General features: G+C 51.1%; 2 protein-coding genes across 7 annotated transcripts; one reads left to right on the top strand and one right to left on the bottom strand.

The window, feature by feature from the left end:
• Positions 1-258: 258 nt before the first annotated feature.
• On the bottom strand, positions 259-16,223 carry PFKFB2 (6-phosphofructo-2-kinase/fructose-2,6-biphosphatase 2). 5 transcript variants are annotated; one of them, XM_059867919.1, is made up of 15 exons: positions 16,050-16,217; positions 15,346-15,471; positions 15,120-15,216; positions 14,737-14,803; positions 14,529-14,603; positions 14,360-14,416; positions 13,799-13,923; positions 13,140-13,347; positions 12,702-12,848; positions 10,755-10,859; positions 9,814-9,943; positions 8,596-8,658; positions 8,014-8,087; positions 6,132-6,374; positions 259-3,291 (listed from the first exon to the last, which is right to left on the bottom strand). In XM_059867919.1, exons 1-15 carry the CDS (start codon positions 16,111-16,113, stop codon positions 3,268-3,270), a joined length of 1,605 nt encoding a protein of 534 aa, XP_059723902.1. In that variant the 5' UTR covers positions 16,114-16,217; the 3' UTR covers positions 259-3,267. The 5 variants fall into 5 exon arrangements, with proteins under 5 accessions (XP_059723902.1, XP_059723905.1, XP_059723906.1 ...); XM_059867923.1 differs by lacking the exon at positions 259-3,291 and adding an exon at positions 4,711-5,261 and having other exon boundaries at positions 16,050-16,223; XM_059867924.1 differs by lacking the exon at positions 259-3,291 and adding an exon at positions 4,711-5,261 and having other exon boundaries at positions 6,132-6,350; positions 16,050-16,222.
• Positions 16,224-16,919: 696 nt separating this feature from the next.
• On the top strand, positions 16,920-21,387 carry YOD1 (YOD1 deubiquitinase). 2 transcript variants are annotated; one of them, XM_059867928.1, is made up of 2 exons: positions 16,920-17,158; positions 17,730-21,387. In XM_059867928.1, the coding sequence occupies exons 1-2, from the start codon at positions 16,951-16,953 to the stop codon at positions 18,434-18,436; spliced, it is 915 nt and encodes a 304-aa protein (XP_059723911.1). In that variant the 5' UTR covers positions 16,920-16,950; the 3' UTR covers positions 18,437-21,387. The 2 variants fall into 2 exon arrangements, with proteins under 2 accessions (XP_059723911.1, XP_059723912.1); XM_059867929.1 differs by lacking the exon at positions 16,920-17,158 and adding an exon at positions 17,254-17,423.
• Positions 21,388-22,392: the final 1,005 nt, after the last annotated feature.

Raw genomic sequence — 22,392 nt, 5'->3', positions numbered from 1 at the left:
TGGAAAGCCAAGCTCAGTTCCACGGAAACCCTGAGATCCTGACCTCCAGGAAAAACACCCTTAGAGCTGAGAAGGGGAACAGCAGTAGGGTTTAAGAGTCCCCATTTTCAACTCAAATTTCCAGCCAGAGGACACCTGCCCACCCCTGCAGCCCCTCTCCCTCCAAACACACCCCAGAGACTGCCTGAGCTCCTCAGAAAACCAGCACACACTGGAGAGTTAGAGCAAACAATGGAAAAGAACAGAGGACATCATCTGTGCTTTTTAAAGTCTCTTTATTGTAAATAAACACTGACAGATCTTTATGCTCAAGTGCACAGAGCACACAACACACAGCACGAGCTGACAGACACTGCAGCTTTTAAACCTAAAAAAAAACCACTTAGAAGGCAGCAGAACAGGAAAGTTTACGAGCAGCTGGGTGAGATCCCTCTCACCAAACACTCCAGGCAGAGCTGCAGTGCAAACAGAGCAGGGGGACAGCAGGGGACAGCAGGGGTGGCACTGGCACTGCTCACCCAGAGCCCCTCAGAGGGGCACAGCGTGAGCCTTGGGGACACCCCCAGGGCAGGTGGCCCTGGCCAGGCTGCTGCTGGTGCCTCTCCTCCCTCAGGTGCTCCTTGGCAGCCAGGCCAGGCTGGGTTTAAGTGTCACCCACCTGAGCTGCCGGGAAGGGGACACCTGGCAGAGGTGACAGCTCTGAGGTCACAGCCAGCGCACACAGATCAGCCAGCCAGGCTGGCTTGAACTCTTTTCCCACATTTTGCAGTTTTTCCCAGAGACTGAGCAGTTTTTTAGCCCAAGTGCTCCTTTTCTTTTCCTCTGCAGTGACACTCAGGGGCAGGCAGGAGGTGACAGCAGCCAGCACCACCTGTGCTGCTTAAACAGAGGCACAGAAAGTCAGGGGGTCACAAACCCCCCCCAGTCCTGGGGAAATGCTCAGGAAGGTGCCAGGCTCACATGCACACCTCCAAATCCACCTCCAAACCCACCTGCACCTGGCCAGCCCCCGGCACTGACCCCACTGACAGCACGAGCTGCTGCTGAGCTGCTCCACCAAAAACTCCTCAGACACCTCCTCCTGCCAGGCCTGTTTGCTCTGGGGTGTTTGCACACCCAGTGCCAAGGAAATCAGGTGGTTTCAAGGAAATCCCTGGCACAGGGAGCTGCCAGGAGATGCCCACTGGCATCACCCCAGCCCTGCAGCCCCTCAGGGCAATGAGCTGCTCCAGACGTGTTTGCTTTAAACCTTCTCAAGGCTAAACTGCAGGAGGAAAAAGCTTTTGATTAAAGCACTGAGGCACAAACACTGCAGAGGAGGATGAAATTCCACCCCACAGCCCCAAAAGGAGCCACTGACCCAAACTGCAAACCACCAGATTTTCAGCAGTGATTAAAAAACAAAAGTCACGACCACCAACAACACATCAACATCCACAAATCCCAGCAGGTAAAAATATAGATTTTTTTTTTTTTTTGTCTCCTTACAATCATTTACTGCTCAGTGATATGAACACCATGAACTCTTCAGCAAGTTAGCCCAGCATTTTTGTGTGTAAACATCCTACAGTACATTTTCCACTCCTTTTTCCAGAGCAGGAGGGTTTGGTCAGAGCAGCCAGCCTGACAAGGATGGGTTTGTGCGTTCAGAGCACTCTGGAGTGTGACAGTCAGGGCTGCCATGGACAGCCTCTAAATATCTTCCTTCAACATTTCTTTTTTTTTTTTTTTTTCTGGTTTATTTCTAAGCACAAAAACATTTAAAACCCAAAACCAGACCTGAGGGGGAAAACCCTGAGGAGAAAAACTAATAAAAACTCAATTTCTCACCAGCAAATTTCACCCCTCTGTGGCACAACTGCTTCAGATCAACACATTGTTCTGCTCCTCAGAAATCCTGAGGGGTCCAGATTTGTGCCTTGGTCCTCTCTATCTCAGTTTTATCAAATTCCAACTCTGGGAGTGTTTAAAACAACCAAGTTTATGCTCAAAATGCCCAGGTTAAGCCTCAAGCTCTGGGGTTGCTGAGCTCCTCCACAGCCAGGGCACATTTTCCCTGCTGTGGGTATGTCCAACATTTACTTACACATTTAAAACAAACAATTTCTGGGGCCCAGAATTGCTCAGATAAATCCTGGAGTCACCTGAGAACAGCAGGTCCAGAACAGCCTCCTGCTCTGGACCCAAATGTTCCTTTCTTCACCCGACCTGAGGGTCCTGCCCTTATTGCAAGAAGAGCTGGAGTGGGCTAAAATGGAGTTTGGCAAAATGCAAGTCAAGACTTGTGGGAGAGAAGTGAAAATTTGGGGTTTGGTGGGGATTTAAGAGAAGGATTTAAGTTAAGACATGGCCACACAGAGCTGTGCTCCAAACTCTACAACAGCTTAAAACTATGAAAGGCAGCATTGGGAACATTCACAGCTTATTCATAGGCAAGTTAAAAGCTTGTTGTGGGCCTAAAATTTGGGGTAAAACAAAGAAAACTGGTAAAAAACCTTGTGCTTCCTGCAAACCCTGCCCAGGAGCCCTGCTGGTCCCAGCCACGCTCCCATTTTCTGGGGTAAATGGATAAAACAGCCCCAAAATGCAGGAAAAATGAGGGAGGGGATGGAGTTGAAGTCGGGAGGAGAAGCTAAAATAGGGCTTGAGGTGGGATTTAGAGCACTGGGGCAGGAGGGCTCATTCCCATCTGCCCCTCACAGGAGGCAGCCGTGGGATGGATGTGCTGACCTGGGTGTCACACCAAGCCAAACTGGCTCAGACTGGGGGATTCACCAGCACTCAAGGAGGGAAAGTCAAACCCTCCCTGGAGCTCCCTGGATGGCTGAAAACCAGAAAAAAAATTGGGTTTGAACTCAGAAATAACTCAGAAATGGAGAAATAAACCCTGGGGGATTTGGCCTGGAAATGCCTTTTCCAAAGAAAAGCTGCCTCAGCGAGTGAAAACATGATTACTTTGTCCTCCCACTGTGGTTAATTTTGGCACCTGGCCAGGAGGAAAGGCGTGGGACACGATTTCAACACCCGGGGATGTGTTGGCTTAGGAACATTAAAAGCAGCTTGGAAAAATCTCCACAGGAAATCCTCTGCAGCCCCATGGACAGACACTGCAGCATTTGGGAAGAAAAAGACACAGACAGGCTCTAAAATCACAGTTCAAGGCAAGTACTGGCCAGGGGGGCTGGTGGTGCCCCAGGGATGCTCCAGTCCTGGTGCTCCTCCTGGTGCTGGAATTCCCAGCTGGATCCAAGGGGAAAGCAGGAACTCCTACACTCCTGAAGTGGCCATTTTCTGCAGGGAAGAGAGAAACAGGAGAGGTCACAGCAAGGAAGGCAGGAGGGGTAAAGCTGGAGACAGATCAGCTCGTGGAGAGGTGGGTCCAGCTCCATGGAGCTGCTGCCCAGGGCAGGAACCAGCTGAGGATTGGCTTCATCCCCACCTCCATCCAAGGATTGGCTTCATGCCCTCCATCCAAGGATTGGCTTCATCCCCTCCATCCAAGGATTGGCTTCAGCCCCCCTCCATCCAAGGATTGGCTTCATCCCCTCCATCCAAGGATTGGCTTCAGCCCCTCCATCCATCCAAGGATTGGCTTCATCCCCCCCTCCATCCAAGGATTGGCTCCATGCCCTCCATCCAAGGATTGGCTCCATGCCCTCCATCCAAGGATTGGCTTCAGCCCCTCCATCCAAGGATGGGCTTCATCCCCTCCATCCAAGGATTGGCTTCATGCCCTCCATCCAAGGATTGGCTTCATCCCCCCCTCCATCCAAGGATTGGCTTCATCCCCCCCTCCATCCAAGGATTGGCTTCATCCCCTCCATCCAAGGATTGGCTTCATCCCCTCCTCCATCCAAGGATTGGCTTCATCCCCCCCTCCATCCATCCAAGGATTGGCTCCATGCCCTCCATCCAGGGATTGGCTTCATCCCCCCTCCATCCAAGGATTGGCTTCATCCCCCCCTCCATCCAAGGATTGGCTTCATCCCCCCTCCATCCAAGGATTGGCTTCATGCCCTCCATCCAAGGATTGGCTTCATGCCCCCTCCATCCAAGGATTGGCTTCAGCCCCCCCTCCATCCAAGGATTGGCTTCATCCCCCCTCCATCCAAGGGTTGGCTTCAGCCCCTCCATCCAAGGATTGGCTTCATCCCCTCCATCCAAGGATTGGCTTCATCCGCTCCATCCAAGGATTGGCTTCATCCCCCCTCCATCCAAGGATTGGCTCCATGCCCTCCATCTGAGCACACAAATGTGGGGAATGTGGGTAGTGGGACCCTCGAGGGGTAGTTTTAGATTTTTGGCTTTAAGGCATTTAGAGAATGGTGTGGCAAAAAGCTGATAGGCCAAGGAACACTGAGAATGCACTGGAATTAGGAAATAATTGGCCTCTGATTGTGATGGTGGGAATTCTTCAAATGAGACTGGAAAGGGAATAAAAGTGTTTAAAACACCTCTGAGCTGCCCCATCTCTGGGTCAGAAAAGGCCATTGTCTGACACACCAAGACCTGTTTCACTCTTTCCCTTCAGCCTCCTGCCAAGCCCCCCTGAAGGGTTTTCCCATCTCAGCCCAGCCCACACAAGCTCTGAGAGGTGGAGAGGCTCAGGAGTAAGGAGGCAGGTTGGTTTCTCAGGGCTGCTCACTTTTCTTGACCTTCTCCATGGGGAATCACACTGCCAGAACCACCCAAGAACCACCAGTGACCACCTTGCAAACTGACCACAATATGAAATATAAATACATAAAAATACACTAAATATAAATATAAATACTTAGAGCTCTGATAAAACTCCTTCCTCTGCCTCACTCAGGGCCCAACAGACACCAGGAACACCCTCAGACAGTGAAAATCAAAGAGAAATCCACGATCCAGTGCCTCCTCCAAAATCCCTGGGAGCAGCAATGTCACCACACCCTGTCCTGGGACACACAGCTGGGCCCCTGCCCTGCTCAGCACCCTGAGCCATCCCACGTCCTGCTCCAGGATGGAGCAAGCTGGGCTAGAACCACAATTTGCAGCAGCCAGCCCAAGCACAAGCCCAGGTGGAGCCCCTGGACCAGCAGGCTCAGCCCCCCCCGAGGCCCCCCAGAATCTCAGGTTTTATCCAGCACAAGATTCCTTCTGCTCCATGGGTTTGTCCTTGCCCAGAGTGGTTTCCATGCAACAGGAATCAAGAGAAATCCGACTTACTAACCCCAAAGAGAGCACACCCAAGCTGCTTGCAGAGGTACTCAGAGGCAAGCATTTCCCTCTGGAGGCTGCAAAGGAAACAGAGAAGCACAGCAGGGCTCATAGTGCACCCTGAAGGAGACTGAAATGGGAAAAGCAGCAAAGCAAATGAGGGAGGAGTGAAGCAGCCCCAGGGCAGGTTTGTGTGGCAGCAGGAGGTGATAGAAGGCAGGGACAGCAGCTGGCTACAGTAAAAAACTGGGACAAAGAGGGGATTTGTAACTTTTCCAATCAAGTTTTAGCCCAGAAGCAAAATCCTATCCAGACTTAAACCCCTGGCACTGATGGAAACCTGCCTGTGTGGAGCCCCACTCTGAAAGACTGGCACCACAATTCCAGTTGGGTGGGGGGATTTGGATGTTTTGGGGGTGGTTTTGAAGGGGTTTTTCAATTTTTTTTTTTCCCTCAATCCAATCCAAGCTGGATAATTTCAGTGCAGAAACAGAGACCCTGGATTTCAGAGAGGACTGTCCCACACATATTTTATGGAAAATCCTTTTGCCAGGATCTTTTCTCCAAAGAAGCTGAGAGGCCTCAAAAATGAAATGTAAACAATGATTCTCTGCTGCAACAGGTGCATCTGTGATTGACCTCATGTGGATTGTTTTTAATTAATGGCCAATCCCAGCCCAGCTGTCTGGGGCTCTCTGGTCAGTCACAGGATTTTATTATCATTCCTTCCTTTCCTTTCAAGCCTTCTGGTGAAATCTTTTCTTCTATTCTTTTGGTAAGTTTTATTATATCATTTTCTTTTAATGTAATATATATAATAAAATAACAAATCAGCCTTCTGAACTGTGGAGTCAGGATTCTCCTCTCTCCCCTTGTTGGGGTTCCCTGCAAATTCAAGGGAGGAGCCCGGGCGGTGGTGGGGAGGGGGAGCAGAGGGATGGTACCACCTGGACAGTGACTTCCAGCTGTGGCTGCTCAGCCCCTTCTCGAGCTTCCAGGGATGGGAAAGGCCCTCGAGCTTCCAGGGTGGGGAGAGGCCCCGGCAGGTGGAGGGGTTTGCTGCCCAGGCTGTGGTGCCGCGGGCGCTTTGCGGTGTCGGCGCCGGCCCGCGGGGTAAAGCTGTTCCTCCTCATCCTCACAGGGCTCTGCCCGCTGGGGAGGTGGTGCTGATCCCACACAGAGGGAATCACCAGGAATGAAAAGGGGGAAGCAGAGTTTACAGCCACGTCACACACCTCCAGCACCCCGCCCTGAGCGTCCCGGTGACCCCGCAGCGGGCTGGGCCCTCCCCAGCTCTGCCACTGACACCTTTTATAGAAAATCCTTTGGCCAGGATTTTTTCTCCTGAGAAGCTGAGAGGCCTCAGAAACGAAATGTAAACAATAATTCTCTGCTCTGTGGAATGTGGCAGGTTCATCTGTGATTGGTCTCATGTGGTTGTTTCTGCTTGGTGACCAATCCCAGTCCGGCTGTGTCAGGACTCTGAGCACTCACAAGATTTTATTATCATTCCTTTCCTTTCTTTTCCAGCCTGCTGATGTCTCCTTTCTCTTTCTTCAGTATAGCTTTAATATATCTTTTTCTTTGAATATAATATAGATCATAAAATAATAAATCAGCCTTCTGAACCATGGAGTCGAGATTCTCATCTCTTCAATCGTCCTGGGGACCCTCAAACACCACCACACTGCTTGGGAAACAGCTCCATCCACCTTGGAGACAACTGCAAAGTGATTTTTCAGCAGTTTTACTTCCCTTTGGGACTTTTGTTTTGCTTAGGTGGCTCTGATTGGGTTTGGGGCTTTTTTTGTGTGTTTTTTTGTTTTTTTCTCTCTGCACGATCAATTTAGGTGGGAAAAAAAAATTAGCAAATAGAAAACTCTCTTTTCTTCCTGTTTCTTCAGCCCCAAAGCAGCTGTGTTACCCAAGCCAAGCAAAGAACAGAAGCAGCCTCCAATGATTTCCATGCAGGGGTCACAGAGAAGTTGGAAAAGTGATAAATATAAATCCCAGAGTGGCTGGGGTTGGAAGAACCTTTAACCATCACCTAATCCAACCCCTGTGAGCAGGGACCTGCTGGAAACCACGAGCATCCACACAAATCATGCCCAAGGTCCTCAGTTTGGCATCTGACAGCCCCACAGAGCCTCCAGGCACAGCTGCAGGTTCCCAGTTTGCCCAGTCCCCCAGCACACAGGAATAACCAGACCCCAGCCCAAGGCAGCTCCATGAACCACAGGAAAAAGCCCAGATGGACAAAACCTAAAACCAGAGGCAGTCAGGGTTGCTGTGAGCCAGCAGAGCTGGTCTGGGCTCTCTCACTGGGGGAATTCATTGGAGGCAATCACTGAGGCTTTCCCTGCAGCCCCTTTGGAAAGCAGGGTTTGCAAAGCCAAGGCCCAGAGATCAGCAGCTCCCCCAGCCTGGGGAGCTGTTACAAACTGGATGGTCAAGAGTCACTGAAATGATGGCAGAGAGAGGATTTCAGAAAGAGAAAACTCATCAAGGCAAGGAGGAAAATCCCCTTTAACCCTTTTGCCAAGTCTTTTTGAAATTACATCAGCAACAAACCCTGCCCTGAAAACTGAGGACAAAACCTGGAGTTTAAAATCTCATGCCCTAAATTTGCCCATTCTGCTCCCTACAGACAAATATCCCCCCTGGCTGGGAAGCACAAATGCACCCTGAAATGAATTCTGCTTTTGGGGGTTACTTCTCAAGAGAATCCTTCTGCTCACTGAAAGGCACCAGGCAGCTCTGGCAAGGGCTCAAGAGGGTTTGTGACTTGTTTTGGAAAAGGTGGAGCCAGAGAGGTGCAGCAAAACTTACAGAGTTCAGGGAGGGTTTGTCCCTGTGGGTGTCCACTGCTTCCACATCCATGGTGATTGTCTCCACTTTGCAGCCTTCACCCAAGAGAAAGAGAGGTTTATGTGAGTAATTTATTAACCAAACAGCAGGGAACATGAACAGGAACAAATCTCTTATTTGTAAAAATAACCCAGCTCATAAATGCACAGCTCACCCCACGGACAGAATTTTACACTCGGTGGTTTTAAAGAGTGAGAGCACAGCCCTGAGCTGTCTGGGCTGCACAGAAAAGCCAATTTTAACTGACTGCACCCCAAGTTTGGAGGCACAGCCTTCCTCACCCACAGGGAAAATCCAATTGTCTCAGAGAAAGGCCAGGGGAGAAGACCCTGCACCTCCACATCTGCTCCCCCAGCCCTCCAGAACCCTTTTCTATGTTGAATTTTTGCCTATTAACCAGGAAATAACCTCTTGATGGATTTCCAAAGCTTCTAGAGCACGGCCAGGTGCTGCCACACATGGACACAACCCTGCCCACAACCTCCCCACACACAAACCAGGAGAGGAATCCAAATGAAAAATGAAAATAAAGCAGTTATTTACCATAGGCAACAGGTGTCAGCTTGAAAATGGTGTGGAGGGGGCAGCGCAGGTAGGGCAGCTCATCTAGGGCACAGAAAGGTGGTCTGGGGTCACCTGGGATGCCACAGCTCCCCTGTCCCCTCCCCAGCCCCACAGCAGCACTGGGATGTCCCTACTCAACCCAGGAGGGTTGGACTAAACCCTTTTAAAGGTTCTTTTAACCCAAACCTTTCCAGGATTGAGTGAGAACTGTCCTGTGCATGGCACCCAGACTAAACCCTTTTAAGGGTCTTTTTAACCCAAACCATTCCAGGATTGAGTGGGAACTGTCCTGGGAGTGAGAGCCTGTGCATGGCACCCAGACTAAACCCTTTTAAAGGCTGTTTTAACCCAAACCATTCCAGGACTGAGTGGAACTGTCCTGGGAGTGAGAGCCTGTGCATGGCACGCAGGCAGTCCCTGGTGACAGCAGTGAGGGACAGAAAATCCAAATCCAGCAGCTGGAAATGAGAGTGGAGGCCAGGCTGGCTGGCCCAGCTGGCTCAGGGCTCTCCAGCACTGGGCAGGGCTGGGCTGGGGGTTGGATCCCCCCCTCTGAAAGGGCTTTTCCAACCCAAACCATTCCAGGATTCCATTTCCAGGGCTCTCCAGTGGCTCATGGCTGGGAAAGCACCTCAGCAAGAGCTGCCATGGGCCCACAGGAGATTTATCCAGAGCTGTATTTGAAAGTTTATGAAGTTTTTTACAGGTTTATTAAGGTCTTTAAAAGTTTTATGAAGCTCTAGTGCCACTCACTGGAGACTGCAGGAGACTGGAACCTTCCAGGCGTGTGCTGTGCAAGAAATCAGCATTTCCCTGGGGTGGAGCACTCCTGCCAACCCTTCCAGGCCACTGAGGCTCTTTAATTCATCAGAAAATGATGAATTTTTATTTTCCTTTGCATTAAAAACCAGTCCCTTACACATTCTGTAAGCACTGCTGCTGAAAACAGCTCCAGAAACAAAACCTGGGCAGCAAAACAGCAGCACATCCTCAGGGGCTCCTTGCACTGTGCAGTGCAGGGGTTAAAGCACTGCTGAAACGTTTCCTTTCCTCCTTTTTTAAACACCTTGTTAAAAAAAAAAAAACCCACCTTGTTAAAAAAAAAAAAAATAAAAATCCACCCAGTCATTCCAAACCACCCTCCCCAAAACCCCAGGAGGGGAAGCAGGGAGAGGAGCCACCCCTTTATTTTTGTACCTGCACTCTTGTCAAGAAAATAAGCCAGGAGGCACCTCATAACTGCCTGGTGGGAGATAACCAGGACATTTCCTTGCCTTTCCAGCTCCATAATTACTGGCTCCAGGCGCTGCACCAAGTCCTGGTAGGACTGGAAAACCAAACAGGAATTGGTCAAGGGGTTGTGTAAACACAGGGTGAAACAGAGGTGGCAATTAGCAGAGTCACATTCAGGGAAATATCAGTTAAAGCAGCAGAAAGCTCAAGGAGGTTATGGGTGATGTGGTAAAAATAGTAAACAAAATTTAAAAAAAGGCAAAAAAAGGCAAGAGCAGAAAGTGAAATTCAGTGTCAGAAGCCTCAGACCGTGGGAGGGCTCAGATTACTGGGAACTCAATGAAAAAAAACAGGGGAAAACCAAATAAAATAGTAAATGATTCATTTCAATAGGTTGTGAAGGAAAGCCAGCAATGACTGCAGCCCACACCCAGGGTAATTTCGTTTCTCAGTGACAATTCTGGGATGCAGAACCCCCCTGATGGTGTCTGAGGGCAGCACCCAGCAAGGGGCCAAATTAATGGACTGAAAAGCCAACAGGGGAAATCAGAAACATTTCCCCCAAAGGAGAACTGGAGATCCCAATGTTTTCATCAGGATGAACATTTGCAATTTTGCATACAAATACTGGCAGAATAACTTCAAATGGAGTCAGTTTTAAGTCCAACCCCCCAGCAAGTGGCCAAATTAATGGACTGAAAAGCATCATCTGCCCACTCAAATACAGAAACATTTCCCCCAAAAGAGAATTGAGGATCCCAATGTTTTCATCAGGACCAAAATTTGCAATTTTGCACACAAATATTGGCAGAATAACTTCAAATGGAGTCAGTTTTAAGTCCAACCCACAGATAAATGTTTGTTTCAGTGCACTGTGTGCTGTTGATGGTTTTTAGGGTCCTCACCTCCCCTCCAGGATAACGATAAAGATATTTCTCCTGATCCCTCATGGCAAACTCCTCTGGATACTTGGCCTCAATTTCTGCATAGGTCATTTCTTCACAGACCCCCTGAGGGAAGGAAACACTGCTTACCACAAACCTCATTTCATCAGAGGGCCCACAGGGAGGGAAGGAAAAGCAGAGGCTGAGATCAAGATCCCTTTTTGGCACGGAAATTTTAGGTGCTGCATCTGACCCAGCCCTGCCCCCAGCGTGGGTGCCAGGCTGGTCTGGAGAGGCTGGGCTTTGGTTTTATCTCAAAACCAGCAAGGTTGGCAGTCCTGGTGTTTGCCAGGGATGAAAAATGAGCCCTCACTTGCCCAGCAACCACCCTGCAATTTCCTGAGGGAATCAGAGTGGGAGCAGCAACCTTTGCCCAGCCAGGAGGGTGGGACAGATGTCTGGGATCTTCAGGGCTCATTTCCTCCTCCACACCACCTGCAATGTCCCCAGCAAGACCTGGCAGCTCTGAACACTCCCAGCCCTCTACCAAACCACCCCAAACCCGTCCTGGAAGGCTGAGGTCCATGATACAAAAACATGGCTGGAAATCAACTGAAACTGTGGGGTTTTGTTTGTTTTTTCTGCTTCTGTTGGGGTTGAGATTGAAGGCAATTGAGATGTTTAAACTTTGGAGTTTATTGTTTCTTATTAGTGCTACAGCCTCACAGCCATGAGCTCTGCAGTCTTTTATTAGTAAGGTATAAAATGATAAATTATTTTTTGTAATAAGGTTTTTTAAGGCTAAACTTTTTAATTAAGAGATGATACCTAGATTATTTGCCTTTTTAACCCAAGAACTGATCCCTTGAAGTCCACACTGTGGCCTTTTCTGTTTAATTATAAAATACCACCAAAGCCATGGAGAAGAAGGAAGAAGAAAGTGAAGAAGAAGGAAGAAGCACAACCTGTCTGTGCCCTAAAACCTCCATCTTGCTTCATATTTGCTTCTATATTCTAAAACCCCAAACTCTAAGATTTCCACCCTGTGACATGACACACTTCTGACCAACTCCACACCCACAATCCCAGTGCTATTTATCAATTTTGGAAGCCTTCTCCACAGCCCCATGCCAAATGCAGTGCTCTCTGGGGAGTCTGTGCCTTTCAGCACAGAGGGTTGAAAATTATCTCAGCATCCAAGGTTCCAACATAAATCATGGTGATTAATTTGGTTTTAAAATCATGGTGATTAATTTGGTTTTAAACATTATTCCCCACCCAAACCCATGGAGAAGAAGGAAGAAGGTGGTAAAGAAGAACAACCTGCCTCTGCCCTAAAACCTCCATCTTGCTTCATATTTGTTTCTGTATTCTAAAACCCCAAACTCTTAAATTTTCCACTCTGTGACATCACACACTTCTGACCAACTCCACACCCACAATCCCAGTGCTATTTATCAGTTCTGGAAGCTTCTCCACAGCCTCAGGTCAAATGCAGTGCTCTCTGGGGAGTCTGTGCCTTTCAGCACAGAGTTGAAAACTCTCAGCATCCAGGGTTCCAACATAAATCAGCTGGGTCTATGGTGATTAATTTGGCTTTAAACATTATTCCCCACCCAAATCCATGGAGAAGAAGGAGGAAGGTGGTAAACAAGAACAACCTGCCTCTGCCCTAAAACCTCCATCTTGCTTCATATTTATTACTATATTCTAAAACCCCAAACTCTTCAATTTTCCACCCTGTGACATCACACACTTCTGACCAACTCCACACCCACAATCCCAGTGCTATTTATCAATTTTGGAAACCTTCTCCACAGGTCAAATGCAGTGCTCTGCACAGAAAGCTGAAAGCTCTCAGCATCCAAGGTTCCAACATAAATCAGCTGGGTTTATGGTGATTGATTTGGCTTTAAACATTATTCCCCACCCAGAAAAGCTGAGGTTTTTAAGCAGCCTCTCACTCACAGCATCAATCTCATTGAGGATCTTCCACTGCTCATAGAGCACCCCCAGGCACTCTGCTGTCTGGATTGTCCTCTTCAGCTGGCTGGTCCACACCTTCAGGTCCACGATCTCCTGCTCCTCAATGAACTTCTTCAGAGCCTGGGAAAACTGGGGAGAAAAGCTCCAGGGAGTTAGGAGGAGGGTGAGGCCTTTTGGGGCTCCCTAACAACACAGGCCAGACTCAATTAAGGCAATAAAAATCAGGTCTATATTTATTAAATATAAATATTCAGGTATATTTAGGACAGAAAAAGCCCCCCAGGGGCTACACCCAAAAGTGGACCAAGGCTCAGAGGTCGTCACACTTTTATAACTTTGCATATTAGGGGTTAATGTTCTAATTAGAGCTGCAGGGCTAAAAGCTAAGGGCATCAGCAGAGCCCCAGGCTGGGCACATACCTGCTTGCCCCGGGGTGAGAGCCCAGAGTCACCTCCAATCCTGCCCAGGAGGTTGTGCTCGCTCTCGCCGTGGCGGCACAGGTAGATGGTGCGGGGCTGGACGTGGATGTTCATCAGGTAATAGACAATTTTACTCTGGATGTAGTCCTGCACCCGGTTCACCAGGAACCGCTGGCCCACGTTGATCACTTTAATGAAGGAAAGATCTCTGGAGGGGATATAAAATAAGGACAACCACGTGGGTGGTTTGAAAAACGAGGCAGGAGCAGCTGTGGGTGTCACCCAGCTACTGCTCCTCTAGGAAAGGCAGGACAGGCTCTGACTGCTGGGCTTAAAAATCCTTCCTTGGGAGGGTGGGCACAGGGTGGCTGCCCCTGGGTCCCTGGAAGTGAGCAAGGCCAGGCTGGACAGGGTTTGGAGCAGCCTGGGACAGTGGGAGGTGTCCCATGGCTCTTAGGGATCTTAGGCTTTGAGATCCCTTCAACCCAAAACATCCTGTGATTGTGCAGCACACAGAGAAAAATCCCTTCAAATCTCACTTGGGACCTGTGATTCACCTGCACAGTCACACCTGGGGAGAGCAGAGGTGCTGGAGCATCCTGACAGCAGAGCAGCTCATGTGCCCAAGGACAAAGGGATGTGCCAAGGGATTTGCTTACTTGTCATAAGCATCCGGGTCCAGAGGCTGGTAGGTGACCTTGTAGCACTCAATCCTCTTCAGGAAATCCTCCATCACATTCTCCCTGTGCCTTTCTGGGTAGTCAGGGCTGGAAACTTTCACCTCCTGCCCAACAGACAGCCTGAGTTAAGCAAACTCAAGAGAGAACAAAAGATGAATAAGGTCCTCCCCTTTTGAAACAAATCCACATTGTTCAACGCTGCCCCGAGGAAAAACCTGCTCCTGGAGAGGAAACAAAGAGCGACTCTTAAGGCACTGAAGTGGTTGGCCCTGACTGACACCCTGGCTCAGAGCTCTGCCCTCCCTGCCTCGCCAGCCCAGCACTTCAAGGTCACCCATTCCCAGCTCCACTCGATTTCCACATTCTCACATAACAGCACCTCCGGCTTTTAATAAACCTGCAAATCCCAGCTGCTTATTGGGCAGGTGAAAGGCGACAGGGAGGCGTTTGCAGAGATGCCCAGGAGCTCCCTGAGCCCGTGACCTTGCACTGAGCACCCAAGCTCCCCTGGCAGCCGAGCCTGGGAAGGGCAGCACGCACCAGGATATTGGCAGCGATGACCTCTGGATCATCACAGACCGACTCCACGAAAAACACCTAGGGAAAAGGCAAGGGAGCACATTTCAGAGCCAAAACTCCAGAGCTCCTGTGCCAGGGAGCCACAATTAATTAAGCACACAATTAATCACACACACAATTAAAGCACTACCTTGAAAGCATTTTCCTTAGCAAAGTCTAAGATCAGGTCCCGGCGCTCCCGAGTCGTGTTGGTCGCATCAAACACCTGGCAGAAAATGAGGAAGGAGCACTGAGCAAGTTTATCTTCAGACTTTTAAACCTCAAATCAGGTGCCTGAACACTCCAGGCAGCTTTGAACTGCCCTGATGTAAAACTATTTTTAGTGCAGAGGATCTTACAGCTATTTGCCCACACTCCTCCAAGAGATAAGACTTCACATCTTCCAGAGCCACCAGGGCACAGCGTCTGCAGAACAGAAACAGGGATGGTCACAGCTGATGGAATGCATTCCCACAGCAAAGCTTCTGAGCCAGCAGGGAGGGATTCAAACACCTCCCTCACAGCCCTGCACTGTTCTAAGAGCCCCAAAAAATCTTGGGGCACCTCCACTGTGACCTGACCCTCGCAGCCCCTGAGCTTTGTGCCAGCCCCATCCCTGGCAGGATCCCTGCACAGGCTGTGCTGTTCCTTCTTCCTTCCCCAGGGACTCAGGGTTATTTTCTGCTCCTCACACACACAGCCTGCCAAGACTCCAGCGCCCCCAGCCCTGACAGGGACTCACTTGCGGATTTCCATGGCCTCTTTGTTGTCATGCCTGAAGAAGTCGTAGGACTTGTAGGACTTCACCGCTTCCCGCCGATACACCCCTAAATTAAACACTTCACACACAGGGGAGGAGAGGGTGAGGGCAGTCCACTGGCAGTGTCCCAGCAGGGGCAGGGATGTCCCAGCACGGGGCAGGGATGTCCCAGCACGGGGCAGGGATGTCCCAGCACACACCCACCCACCTTTGGTGGGCACCCCGATCCAGTTGAGGTAGCGGGTGAGCTTTTTGGACATGTAGGTCTTGCCCCTGGCAGGCAGCCCGATCATCACGATCAGCGTCGGCGAGTTGGTCATGTAGGAAGCCCATGCTGCAAAAAAAACCCAAAAAACAACCAAAACCACCCCAAAACAGCATCAGGGGCGCTGGAGAGCATAAAGCGTCCCATCTCCTGGTGGATAAAGCACCTCCGCGCATCCCAGGACGGGCTCGCCCTGTGTCCTTGTCATTAATGAGCTGCTGTGCCCGCTCTGCGGTCTCGCAGGTGTTTGCTAACGAGGCAGCACCGCTGCCTAATGGGGCTTTCAGTGTTAACAGCATTTACCGCCCGGGCAGCGCCGTCAAGGGCGAACGAAAGATGTTTTTAACAAAACGGTCACGTTCTCTCGGGGAACAGCCCGAGCAGGCTCCCAGAACGCCCGCGGAGAGGCGGATTTGGGGCGAAAAGCACGGGATGGGGATGGATGCAGCAGCATCCAGGAGGCTGGGGACAGGGGAACCGCGGGAGGGGACAGCCAGGGCAGGCAGCAGGACGGGGATCCCGCGCGGGAGGGACGCGAGGCTCGGGGCGAACGCGCAGCCCTATCCCCCTCCCGGTACCCGTTCCGTTTCTTTGCGGCCGCGGGGAGCGCACCCTGCCCCGCACCGCCCCGGCCCGGGGCTACTCACAGCACTGCTTCTCGCCGGCCCTGCCCCGCGGGGCCCCGCCGCCGCCCCGCGGCGCCGCCGACATGGCTCCGCGCCGCCGCTCCGCGCCCCTCCGCACGCAAATCGCATGCAAATGACCGGCGGGGCTCGCGCACGGCGGAGCGGGGAACGGAAACCGGGGACCGCACACGCGGGAAAAGGGGCGCGGCGGGGCGGGAAAACCGGCTCGCGTCACGCGCGCGGGGGCGCGCGCTGTATGCAAATGAGACCGGGAGGGAGGGAGAGAGAGCCGCGCGCTGTATGCAAACGAGACCGGGAGGGCGGGGCAACCGTTCGCTGTATGCAAATAAGACCGGGAGAGAGAGAGAGCTGCGCGCTGTATGCAAATGAACAGCGAGGGCGGGGCAGCCGCACGCTATATGCAAATAAGACCGAAAGGGCAATGGGCGGGGCGAGAGGGGAACAGGAGCACGCGCTCCATGCAAATGAGATGGGCGGTAATAAAAGGAGAGCTGAGCTCACGCCTCAATGCAAATTCAGGCGGGCTACGCAAATCAAGTGGGAGGTAATCATCGCGGAATGGAGGAGACAGCAAATCACGGCGACACTTTGCGTTATGCAAATGAGATGGCAAGGCGGTGTCCTGCTGCATGCAAATTAAGTGGGCGGTGTCACCTCCTCTATGCAAATCAGACGCCCGGCGTGCCGTACCTATGACACGGGCGCGGCGCCCGGCTCTATGCAAATGAGCCGCGCGCTATGCAAATGAACGGGCGCCGCGCGCGCTCCGCCCCTCCCGCGCTCTGATTGGCCGTTCGCCGGAGGGGGGGAGGGGACGGGATGTGGCGTGCTCTCGCGAGAGCGGGGCGGGCACGGGCCGGAAGCGGAAGCGGCGGCGGCCGGTGCGGCGGCGGCCCCGAGGATGCTGCGGCTGCGCTGCAAGGCCCGGAGCGGCTCGCACGCGCTGCCGGGGCTGTCGCCGCACTCCCGCCTCCGCGACATGCAGGCCGCCCTCGCCGCGCTCACCGGAGTGCCCGCGCCCGCACAGCGCCTCCTGCACGGCTTCCCGCCGCGCAGCCTCGACCTCAGCGACGGCGAGCGGCGGCTGGGCGAGCTCGGCATCCACTCGGGTGAGGGCCCCGGGGGGGAGGAGGGCGGCGCTCTGAGGGCTCTGCCGCCCCGCCGCCTGCAATTGCGTTAATTAAAGAGGCCGTGGCACACACGCCCCTCATCAACCGGCGGTCGGGCCGGTTCCTGCTCCCGGGGGAGGCGTCACCGCTCGGCTTGGCAGCGCTTCCTGCTCGCTGCGAGCGCCGCCGGTGCTTTGGCTGCGTCCCGGGGGTCCGGAGGGAGAAGCGCGCGGGGCTGGAGGGGACGGGGTCCGGGCCACGCCAGGTGAGTCCCGCGGGGACCGTTGTGGTGCCAGCGGCTGTTGGCCGAAGCTGTTTCCCGGCGGGATACCGAGCTGGGGGAAACGGGCGGGGGTGTGCGAGGCCGGGTCGGACGGGGCTTGGAGCAGCCTGGGCCGGTGGAAGTGTCCCTGCCTTTGGCAAGGGCGGGACTGGGTGATGTTTAAGACCCCAAACCGTTCCGTGGTTCTTTTCTGTGAGCCTCAGCAATGCCAGCACGGCCGCGTTGTTGTGTTGGAGGAGCAGCAGCAGCTTTAAGTCTCCCCTTTATATCCCGCCTCCTGTGTGACAGGTGACACTCTGATCGTGGAAGAGGACACATCCAAACCCGAGCCCGGCTCGCCGGTGGTAGCCAAGAAAGCGATGTCCCAGCCCGTCAGAGAAGCCGTGCCCGTGCTGGCCAGGAGGGTGGTGCCAGCAGACAATTCCTGCCTGTTCACCAGCGTGTTCTACGTGGTGGAGGGCGGCGTGTACGACCCCGGCTGCGCCCCGGAGATGCGCAACCTCATCGCCCAGATCGTGGCCAGCGACCCCGAGTCGTACTGCGAGGCCGTGCTGGGCAAAACCAACAGGGAATACTGTGACTGGATCCGCAGGGAGGAGACCTGGGGAGGAGCCATCGAGGTGTCCATCCTGTCCAAGTTCTACCAGTGCGAGATCTGCGTGGTGGACACGCAGACCGTGCGCATCGACCGCTTCGGCGAGGACGCGGGCTACAGCAAGCGCGTGCTGCTGATCTACGACGGCATCCACTACGACCCCCTGGAGCGCCGCCTGCCCGCCTCGGACCTTCCTCCCCAGACCATCTTCCCCAGCAGCGATGACGTGGTGCTGGCGCAGGCTCTGGAGCTGGCGGATGAAGCTCGCAGGAAGAGGCAGTTCACGGATGTGAATCGCTTCGCCCTGCGCTGCATGGTGTGCCAGAAGGGACTGACGGGGCAGCTGGAGGCCAGGGAGCACGCCAGGGAGACTGGACACACCAACTTCGGGGAGGTGTGAGCTCAGCAGCACGAGGAGGGTGCCATCGACTACCTCAGCGCTCCGGAATCAGATTCTGGAGTCTCAGATAAGCTGTTTGTAATCATAAAATTCCGTTCACAGAGCTTGAAAAGCTTATTAACTAATTAACTAAATTAACTTCATGGTGGCCAACGCGCAGGTTTGGGAATAGGGGATTGGGAGTAGGGATGGCACTTGGGCTGGTGGTGGACAGTGGCAGCCACACCTTGATTTCATCACCTTCTCTGTGTGTGTGTGTGTGTGTGTGTGTGTGTGTGAGAGATCTGAGCAGACAGACACAGCCAGGCTTGTCCAGCACTGCTGTAAAATCCATCTCTGAGGTGCTGAATGTGAGATCTGAACAGAGAGACACAGCCAGGCTTGTCCAGCACTGCTGTAAAATCCATCTCTGAGGTGCTGAATGTGTGACCTGAGCAGACAGACACAGCCAGGCTTGTCCAGCACTGCTGTAAAATCCATCTCTGAGGTGCTGAATGTGAGATCTGAGCAGACAGACACAGCCAGGCTTGTCCAGCACTGCTGTAAAATCCATCTCTGAGGTGCTGAATGTGAGATCTGAGCAGACAGACACAGCCAGGCTTGTCCAGCACTGCTGTAAAATCCATCTCTGAGGTGCTGAATGTGAGATCTGAACAGACAGACACAGCCAGGCTTGTCCAGCACTGCTGTAAAATCCATCTCTGAGGTGCTGAATGTGAGATCTGAACAGACAGACACAGCCAGGCTTGTCCAGCACTGCTGTAAAATCCATCTCTGAGGTGCTGAATGTGTGACCTGAGCAGACAGACACAGCCAGGCTTGTCCAGCACTGCTGTAAAATCCATCTCTGAGGTGCTGAATGTACATTTTCAGGGGAATTCAGTTAATCTGAGGCTTTGGGAAACACACATATCAGCATCACTCACACTGAGAGTTGGGCTCTGCTCATATGTGCAGCTCTCAGAGGTTAAACTGCTTGTGTGGTGCATGATTTGTAATGGAAATACCAAGTACAATATCAAAATACAATTTGTAGTGGAAAAAGGATCTCTGAGCTGCCCTGCACCATCAGGAATATACTGTGTAGTTTGTGTGCAGAGAACTTTAGGGAAAGCAATGGCCTCTAAGCTTTAAGGTAGCCTTTAAATTAATGAGTAGATGGATAAGTGTTGAATAAAACTTATTAATCCTCCGTAGGTAGTTTTTAGTTGCTTGAAAAATAACTCTGAACCCCCTGGTGTTTACACTGCATCAGAGCATAAGCATGTTTCCTGGAATACTTGGGATTCTTCTTCATAATAGCATTGGAAATTCCTGCAAGAGGGAAGTGAGTAGTTAGGGAAGTGACTTAATTTGCATCTGTTAAATGCATTGAATATTTTACTTGAGTAGAGCCAATTAAGGCCATGGTGTTACTAAGCTGTTCCAGTTTCCAAATACTGTGAATGAGCACTTTAAGGTTGAGTTCTCACTCTTTGCTGGTCAAAAGTTTTGCCCTCTGAAGGCCAGAGCCAGAAGGGAGGCTTGAAATTCCATCTGCTTTCTGCCTTAATGTGTTTGATTTGTCACCACTGCCTGTGGAGTAGCAAGACTTTCATTGTGATAATGAGATATCACAGCTGAATATTCAGATGAAAATCATCTGGGGAAAGTTCCCCACTCCTTGGACTGTTCAGAATCAGGGAAGGTAAAATTGGTTTAATTGGAATTATTTTACCTCACAGTGAAGCTTGACAGGAAGTGCTTTTGAGGGCTTTTAAAAGGTGCTGTAAAGGTGCATATTACTGAAGGGGATTTATGTTGTTTTTATTTTTCTTTGAAATGCCTGCAACACATCCTTGTTTCTTGAATTTTAAAATACCCTTTGCCTGCCATTCTTCTGTTACTGTTTTGAGTGACCTTCCTTGTACTTTTAGACTGGGGAACAAGAAGGAGCATGCTCAGACTGAGGCAGAAATAAACCCACTTTGCACGTGGGTTTAACCTAAAACCCAGTTTGAAAGGGCTCTGTTCCCTCAGGCACCTGCCCAAACTGGTGCAGCCACACCACTTTTTCTGCAGAAATCCCATTTCTAGGATTCTCAGCAGAGGCTCCCAGTTGGATCCTGAAATACAGGAGGGTTGTACTGAAGAAAGAACATAATTACTTAAGTGCTTTGCTGAATTAAGGCATGAATAATGAAACAGCCTAGGATCACCCAGAGCACTGTGGACCTGGGTTTGTTTTTAATTCAGTATTAAAACACACATTAGCACTGTTGGGAGTTCCCCACAGAAAGCCACTTAGCTTCCAGTGTTAAACCCCACTCTGCTTTTAGCCTGTCATTAGGAAAAGAAGATAAACCCCCCCAAAACCCAACATTAAACCCAGCCCTGCAGAAGCTGATGCCTAAACCCCTCCAGAAGTAGCTGACAGTTCAAAGGAGCTTGAAGATTACACTGTGTTCTAACTACTTGAGCTGAAGTACTGGCTAGGAACGAGACCAAGAGACTGGAGCCCCAGGTGTGCTCTCAGCTCTCCCAGGGCAGCAGGGCCATGCCTGGGACAAGGAGCTGACCCTCCCCCTTTGCCATCTGTCACATGGACACAATACCTACCTCAGAGAGGTGCACCAGGTGTCTTTGAAACACAAGTGGAAGATCCATATTTATTGTCTGCCTTGACTTTGGGGAGCAACCCTTAGATTTTAGCTTTGTGTCCTGGATGGATTTCTCAAAGTGTGTGAAACCTTTTTTTTTTTTTTTTCCTTTTTTCCCCCTGGTATTTCTCAGTTGCAGTATTTGAAAAATGAGCTTTATTTAATCCAGAGTGTTGGGCTTTGCTAGATCATGTTTGCATTGGGAATCTGCTACCAGAGAATCAATTCCCTTGGAGGGAGACGTGTCACTATCACTGCTTGGATGTTCTCTTTTGTTGCCTAGAAAAATAAAATCTCTTTGGTTAAAAAAGATATACCTGTAATTCGTGGTTGTAAAAGTTGATATTGTTACAGGCTGACCAAGAACAAGTCCTTGACTGCAAGAAAAATTCCTCCTTACTCTCCTAAACTTTCCCAGACAAAAAGTATCTGCATTATTTAAAACATAAAGTCCGGATAGATTTAAAGTACAACTCTTTTTCTTTTTAAAAATTCTCATTAGAGTGTTTTTAGTATGTTTTAACTAGGATTTTCCTGCCCTTAATGAATGACACAGTCAGGGAATTATCCCAGAAATGGCATTCTTCTAGTGGTGGGATGAACTCTGAATATCAGAATGGGATGAGATGAGCTTCAAGATCCTTTCCACACCAAACCACTCTGGGATTCTATGAAATATGGTACCTGAGACATCAGGACCCAGCTGTAAAGAGAGTTTTACATCCTCCAGAATCCTTTGTGCACTGAAACATACAAATGATTAAGCCAACTTCACAAATACTTGTGTCCAGTATTACCCAGATCTACTCCATGGATGCACTAGACTGAAAGAGCAGTCTGGGGAGAAAATCAGTACTAACTGGATTTCTGAAGGACAAACCTAATTCTGAAGTTCTGAGTAAACTCCTATCAAAAGAGCAGTTTCTGGGGAGGGCACTGAGACAAGGAACGTCCTGTTCCATGGTGCATCTCAAATCAGCTCCTTTCCCTGAGCACAGTCACGGGGGTGCCATTGTGACAGCCTGGGGACAGTGTCCTGTGCCCATCCTGCTCTCCTGGAGAATATCCCAGCTCTGCACCTGGGATCTGTTCTGGGGCAGCCAACCCCAGTGAGGCTGGAACCTCTCTGACCCCACAGTGTTGTGTTTGTCCTTCTCCTCTGGGCAGGATGAGGAGAGCAGAAGTTCTGTGCTGCTGCTGGAGCTGGAGCTGGAGCTGGGGGAGGTTCTGAGCAATCAGACTGACACACGAGTGCTGAATCATCTGTGTGTGCCTGATTTCACTACAGAACCCACCCATGGGCCAGCCTGGCAACCT

This window comes from Haemorhous mexicanus, chromosome 25 (assembly GCF_027477595.1).
Source record: "Haemorhous mexicanus isolate bHaeMex1 chromosome 25, bHaeMex1.pri, whole genome shotgun sequence".
NCBI classification, from domain to species: domain Eukaryota; kingdom Metazoa; phylum Chordata; class Aves; order Passeriformes; family Fringillidae; genus Haemorhous; species Haemorhous mexicanus.
Note: the sequence above shows the minus strand (reverse complement) of the source record. Positions and strands in the feature narration are given on the sequence as shown.